General features: G+C 64.8%; 1 protein-coding gene across 1 annotated transcript in view; it reads right to left on the bottom strand.

The window, feature by feature from the left end:
* Positions 1-4,786: 4,786 nt before the first annotated feature.
* The window catches only part of CHLNCDRAFT_135796 (hypothetical protein), a gene marked incomplete at both ends in the record, with an annotated part of 2,555 nt that continues 1,033 nt past the window's right edge, over positions 4,787-6,308 (bottom strand). The window contains 6 exons of the mRNA XM_005846292.1: positions 4,787-4,904; positions 5,011-5,315; positions 5,465-5,702; positions 5,791-5,839; positions 5,975-6,062; positions 6,230-6,306. Coding sequence (XP_005846354.1) covers positions 4,787-4,904; positions 5,011-5,315; positions 5,465-5,702; positions 5,791-5,839; positions 5,975-6,062; positions 6,230-6,306 — 875 coding nt within the window. The remainder of the gene's footprint in view (positions 4,905-5,010; positions 5,316-5,464; positions 5,703-5,790; positions 5,840-5,974; positions 6,063-6,229; positions 6,307-6,308) is intronic.

The following is a 6,308-nucleotide window of genomic DNA, read 5'->3' as shown; positions in this document are numbered from 1 at the left end:
ACACACATAGCAAGACAAAACATAGCTGCACACTTGGGGTGGTGCAGGGCGGGCTGAGCTGCATCCCGCAGCCTCGCAGTGCCCCCATCAACCCACCACCCCATACAAATGCGACACAACCAAGTGGCTTCTTCAAGTGGCACCGTGGCCCACCTGAATTCTGTTGAGTATTCAGCCCCCACAATTCTGCACAATGGGAGGGCGCCCGGTCGCACGATGTTAGAATGGGTCCGATCCCCTCAAGGGCAAGCTTGCCTTGCCCTGGCTCCTCGCAATCCCGTTGACACCCAGCCTGCGCACTTGCTTGCTTGCTTGCTTGTGTGGGCTTAAAGTCTGGTAAAGCAAGAACTAGCTTGCAACATAGACTCCCCGCCGAAACGGGACGGGAACCGGGCGAAAGCAGAGAAAGCAATAAAACAGGGGTGGAGCAAGGCGACTTGAACAGGTTGGCCTTGAATTTGACGCTCTGCTTAAAGCCAAACTTATTGCTCCAGGCGGTGGCGTAGGCGTGGCTGTAGGTGCTGGACCAGCTGGTTGGCGAGGTTGGCTTGAGTGCGTTTAGCTGCGGGTAGTCAACGCCTTCGACGCTCACTGCACGAGGTTGAGAGATGGGTGGGTGGGTGAGGGGGGTTGACAATGTTGGAGCAACTTGGCAGCCGGACAGTGTCCAGGTTGAGGCCGCATTCAGGGCCAATCCGCTCAGCATTCACATGAGGTGGCTGCGTTGAAGAAGACCAGTCCCAAGGAGCCAAGCACGCCAGCGCCCCTCGAGCCAAGGATGCCCTGCGTGGGGAGGGGGAGGGGCACAATAGTTATGGGCAGGGTCGTGGCGCCCTTTTTTGTAGGTGTGAGGGGAGCAGAGCAGGGGCGGCGCGCCTGGAGCATCGAGAAGCCATAGCCATTGTTGAATTGGAAATCATCATGTTTGAGGGTAAAAAACTCATTGAAACGTCCGGTCTGTGGATTATAGGTGGGTGTTACCCTGCCTGCGCCCCAGGAAATCAGATGAGCATGCCCGTCAATGACACCTTGGTGTCAAGCTCACGCCGTGCCCACCCACCGGTGGTGGTACCGATTGCGGTACCGCAGCATCACCTGCTCCCTTTGTTCCTGTGGACCAACGCAGGGCCATGCCAACAGGGACAGGGTTCTTCACGCCGAATGTGTCGGTGATTGATGCTGGATAGTCGGCATAGTACAGGGAATAACCCGTGATAGGCACGGCGGTTGCTGGGGAACTGTAGTGCAAGCAAGTGGGGCAGTCAAGGCTGGTGGCAGCTGCGCTGGCATTTGGCGCAGGGGCGGCTTACATTACTGTCTCGCACGTGGGGGACAAGAACCCCATGGGACCCGCGTAGGGAGAGCACCCGCACCAGCCAAGACAAAAGGAGGTGCCATCATCCCACTTAATTTGCATGCCTGCGGCAGGGCATGGCAGCAATGGCATGAGCAGCAAAGAAAAAGCAGCAATATATTGCTGCTATAACAAGCAGCAAAGCAGCGCCGAAATACCCAGGAGGAAGTCATAGCCCAAATTATAGGCGTTGTACTGATAGGCGGCCGTGAGCTCTGTGATCAGCTGGCCGGCGTAAGGCCGGTTGACTCCAGGGTAGTTGTATTTGTAGCAGGTCTTTGCAGCGTCAGACTCCCTGGCGGGCGCGCCCGCTCCGATCACGCCCTGCACGTGGTGCGGTATGCCCCGGTTTGCACGGATGACAGCTCTTAACTGCTGCCATCCCAGTGAGCACATGAAGCCACTGCTTCCCATCGCCCTCAACTGATCCTGGCGGCACCTCACCATCGAGCAAAACCTTGGGCAGGTTTAGGGTCGGAGGATTCATTCATTCATTCAGCACACAGACCGGCCGCCTCTTGCTCGAGGGCGGCCCACTTTGGCCTGGGCAGCCCGGGCCGCCCTCCCCCCCGGGCGCATGTTCGGTGTTGGAGGGGTGTGCCCAGCGATAGGGGGGCCCTGAAGGCATGCGCCGAGGCCGGGAAGCGTGGTTCGGCGCTGCTGCACGCTTGGCGATTTGAACAGAACCACGTGCCGCCGAGCTGCGGCCGCAGTTTCCGGCCCACGGTCTACGGTCGCAGCCACGGGACTCGGCGGCACGGCGTTTGGGCCCAAGCTTGCTGCCGCCGCCGCCGTGCCCGGGGGGCAGCGCGGCGGCGGCGGGGGCACGCTGCGACGCCCCCGTGCTGCCGAGTTGCGGCCGTAGTTTCCTGCCAGAAGCCCACGGCCACAGCCACGGGACTCGGCGGCACGGCGTTTCGGTCCACGGCTTGCTGCCGCCGCCGTCGCAGGGGTGCTGCCTGCGGCGGCGGCGGCACGGCGTTTGGGTCCTCGGCTTGCTGCCGCTGCCGCCGCCGCAGGGGTGCTGCCTGCGGCGGCGTCGGCAGCGCACGTGGCAACCCCCCGCGTTTCCTTGCCTCCCATCCACCGGACCCCGTCCTGCGCTTCACTTTGTTTAGGGAGGGGCTGCTCACTGCTCATTGCTCATTGCTCATCGCACACTGCTCAACGCTCATTGCCCTATATCCCACCCAGCCGCAGGACTCTACTGCCGCCCGCGCCCCGCCCCATCTGGCCGCTTGCGCGCCCCATCCCCCCTCGATGGGGCCCGCCCACACCGGGGCCTCCCCCCTCCCGACCACTGCTTTCTCAACGGCCCCGAGCCGGGGCTGCCCTCATTGCATACATAGTGCGCCTTTCCCTGCTTTTCTAGTGACCTAGCGTTCCGCACTGCCGTTTGGCCAGCCCATGCTCCCGTACCGTTGCGTTTCTCCCCAATGCGCCATGCCACTTTGCCAGTCATACACACGTTTCGATGCGTGCCCTGTCAGCTGCTTGCGTTGCATGTCGCCTTGCTCCACCCCTGTTTTATTGCTTTCTCTGCTTTCGCCCGGTTCCCGTCCCGTTTCGGCGGGGAGTCTATGTTGCAAGCTAGTTCTTGCTTTACCAGACTTTAAGCCCACACAAGAAGAAGAAGAAGGGCATGAGTAGACGTTAGGGTCCTGTGTCGCCGGGTTAGGGGCAGGGATGCCGCCGCCGAAGATGCCCTGCGCGGGAGGAATGGCAAGGAAGCGCTGCTCAGCACAGCCACTCGGTCGCGGACGCTCTTGCGGGTGTGGCCAGCGGGTGCGGCCAGCGATGAAGCAACTGCACTGAGCTTACGCTGTGGAGTTGGTACATCCCTCCATTGAACATGAAGGAGCAGCCCCCGCCACTCACCGTCACGTTGGGACTGGCTGCACGGTGGGGGGGCCCCCGCCACGGATGAAGGCATAGGGCAAGTTGGGACGGGGGAAGCGAGGGGAGCAACCAGCACGCCGCCAGTTCCCACCCTCTTCCGCAGAGTTCCCTATATAGGGCCCGTCAACCTCCATGCAGGCCAGATCTGGCCTCCAGCTCTGGGACAGGGTGCCCTCCAGGCGGCCGCCGCCGCTACACCGCGGCTCGGCCACCGGCCTCCTCCGCCCGGCCACCGGCCACCGCCCTGCCCGGCCACCGGCCACCAAGCTCAGCTGAGGCGCACCAGCAGTGGCAAAGGTGCTAATCGTTGCCAGCAGCGTAGCGATCAGCAATGCTGCACCAATCTGCATGGTTCTCATGCTACAGTCCACTCCAAGAGGGGGTCAGCGCTGCGCAATCGTGCTGGCTACGAGTGCTGGCACAAATAGAGGCGGTCGCAGTGCCCGGCAGGCGGCAACGGTGCTTAACAGGCGCACAGCGCGGGGGTTCTGCGCCTTTGGGCAGCGCTGCACGAGATATACGTAGACACAGCAAAGATTCTCGGTTGTGGGGCGATTTAGCATTATGCCCCAAAAGGACGTGCACGGTCCTACTAGCAGCTGCAGAGGACGTTCGCTAGCGCACGTCCTCCGCTGGCACCACGCCAACATTGGGGCGCGGGATGCCAAGGAACCCCCATCCGGCGCCTCGCCGCAATTCAACCCTCTATGAGCGAGCAGAAGCCCCCTGGGGCCCTGGGGCCTCCCGTCCCTCCCGTCCCTCCCTTGAGGGGGGGGGCGCACCTGCTGGCCCAAGCGCCGCTGGCCTTGGACAAGCTGAGGGAGTGGAGCTAGCTGCAGCAACACAATCACCACAGTGTTGAGCTGGCCCAGCAACATCCTAGGCACGTGCTGGTCAGTGATGCTCGTGCCCTACTTGAAAGCCCCCGCGGACTCTGACCACTGCAGCAGCGGCGGCAGCCCAACTGCGGCAGGCTCATTGCCGGCCAAAGGTAAAGGTAAAGGTGGGGAAGAGCCTCCACAGGCTTAGCTTCCCGGTTTTAACGTCTAGCTTTAGACCATTATTTGATCTGCCTGCGCTTGCCATGGACTCCCGGCAGCGCTGATGGCTGCATGCCAGTTGGAATCGCAAGAAGCCAATAATGCCAGCAGCACAAACTTCTTGACCCCCACCTGCTTTGCTGCCGCCACTAGGTTCCTTCACAGTGGGAGTGGGGCTGGGGTGGGGTGGAGGGGGCGCGTGCGTCAGGTCGATGCGCGCATGGTCAGGGCGCAGGCGTCATGGCCAGGCGCTGGCAACTCTGAACCGTTGAGTGGAGCGCGCGCGAGCGTCCCAGCCCCCACAGCTGCGCAGTTCATGTGGCCGCCACCCCAGCGCTCACGGCGTGCCAACGTCACTCGCACAGTGCAGCACTGTGTCAGGCGGCCTGACACCTCCATGGCTGCTCAAGTTACCGTGGACAAAGACGCAGAGCATCCATTCAAAGCCAAACATGCTGCGAATGCAGTGAACTAGTTGAGACCCTGGGCGGCGCTATCTGTGTGGGTCTGCCGCCTCCCGCGCCCTGCTGCGGTTGTGCGCACCCTGGGTGTTGCCTTGCAGGCCCAGCATGGCGGCAATGCTGGCGGAGCCGTGGAGCTGCAGCGCATACCTGCACAGATGGGAAGGAAACAATCAGCCAGCCTGCAGGCACTGCATCAGAGCAGGCAGCCGGGCGTGAGGAAGACAGGCCGAGGCGCCACCAGCCCAGCCCTCACTTCAGATCGTGGCGCCCAGCGCTGGCCAGCTGCAGATGCGTGGGCATGCGTGCGCCTGGCGGCAGCGGCTGGGCATCCAGCGCCTGCCCCTGCCGCTCCCCGGCCTGGCTGCGTGCAGGGCTGCCACGCCGCAGCCTGCCCTGCGGCGTGCTGCCGGCCCTGGGAGGGAACTGGGTGTCGAGGATGAACCGCCGCAGCTCGCCAGCCACAGCCGCCGCATCGGCCCATGCCCGCCGCCCCCGGCGCTGCGTCTCCCAACCCAGCGCCTGCCCGGCAGCACAGAACCCGCCGCGCCGCACGATGGCCTGCGCGGCGGCGCACGGGGCGGAGGCATGGGGGGGCAGCTGGCATGTGGCTCTTCATCGCACGTCTGTCGGGGGCCACCCACGCATGGCCCTGTGAGCGCCCGCCCCCACACCCCGCCACACACGCACACACGCCAGCCACCTCACACCCCGCCTCCCCACCGGCTCGCCTGGTACAGGTCGCCCCGCCCCGCCTCCAGCAGCTGGCTGGCGGTGGGCAGGCAGCCGCGGCGCAGGCCGGTCTGAGACACAAACTGGCGCAGCTCTTGGCGCAGGGCGGCCAGGCTGTCCAGGTGCTGGGAGGGGGGCCAGGCGGGGCGGCGGTCCAGGGACTGAGAAGCCACCGTGTAGCCGCCGTGCAGCATCACGGCGTGGTGCAGGTCGTACCTGCACGGGCGCTCGCCGCTGCTGTCGGCGGCGGCGTTTGTGCGGGTGTGTGGGTGGCGCAAGGCACGCGCCGCCCCGCAGGCCTCACCTGCCCGCCGCCTGCAGCGCGGAGCGGCTGGGCATCACGCGGTCCTCCTCTGCGGCGCCGGGGAGCAGGCGCCAGCAGGCGGATGTGCGCACGGCGGCACCGGCATGCGCTGCGCCCGAAATGAGCTGCGCACATGCACATGCACATGCTCATGCATGCCCGCCCTGCCGCGCCACCCACCCACCCGCTTCCGTGACGATGTACCCTCCCTCGTCGTCAATCGCGATGCGCTGCGGCAGCACCGGCTCCTCCCAGCTGATACGGTGCGTGATCTGAGGCGCAGGGAGGCGCAGGGGGGCAGGGGGGTGCACACGTCGGCGTGCAGCGGGCCAGGCGCAACCCGGTCGGGCAGGCAGGGGTGCCGCAGGGGAGGCGGCCGCGACCACGCATTGTGCGGCGCCCTCCCCGCCTGCCCCCACACGCCCTCCCACACGCCAACCTGGTTGTACCAGTAGCTCTGCCGGCTGTCGGGATCTTTGAACTTGGACCAGTGCGCCGCCACAAACAGGGTCAGCTCT

Source organism: Chlorella variabilis (assembly GCF_000147415.1).
Source record: "Chlorella variabilis unplaced genomic scaffold CHLNCscaffold_14, whole genome shotgun sequence".
NCBI classification, from domain to species: domain Eukaryota; kingdom Viridiplantae; phylum Chlorophyta; class Trebouxiophyceae; order Chlorellales; family Chlorellaceae; genus Chlorella; species Chlorella variabilis.
This window is presented reverse-complemented; position numbering and strand designations above follow the sequence as displayed.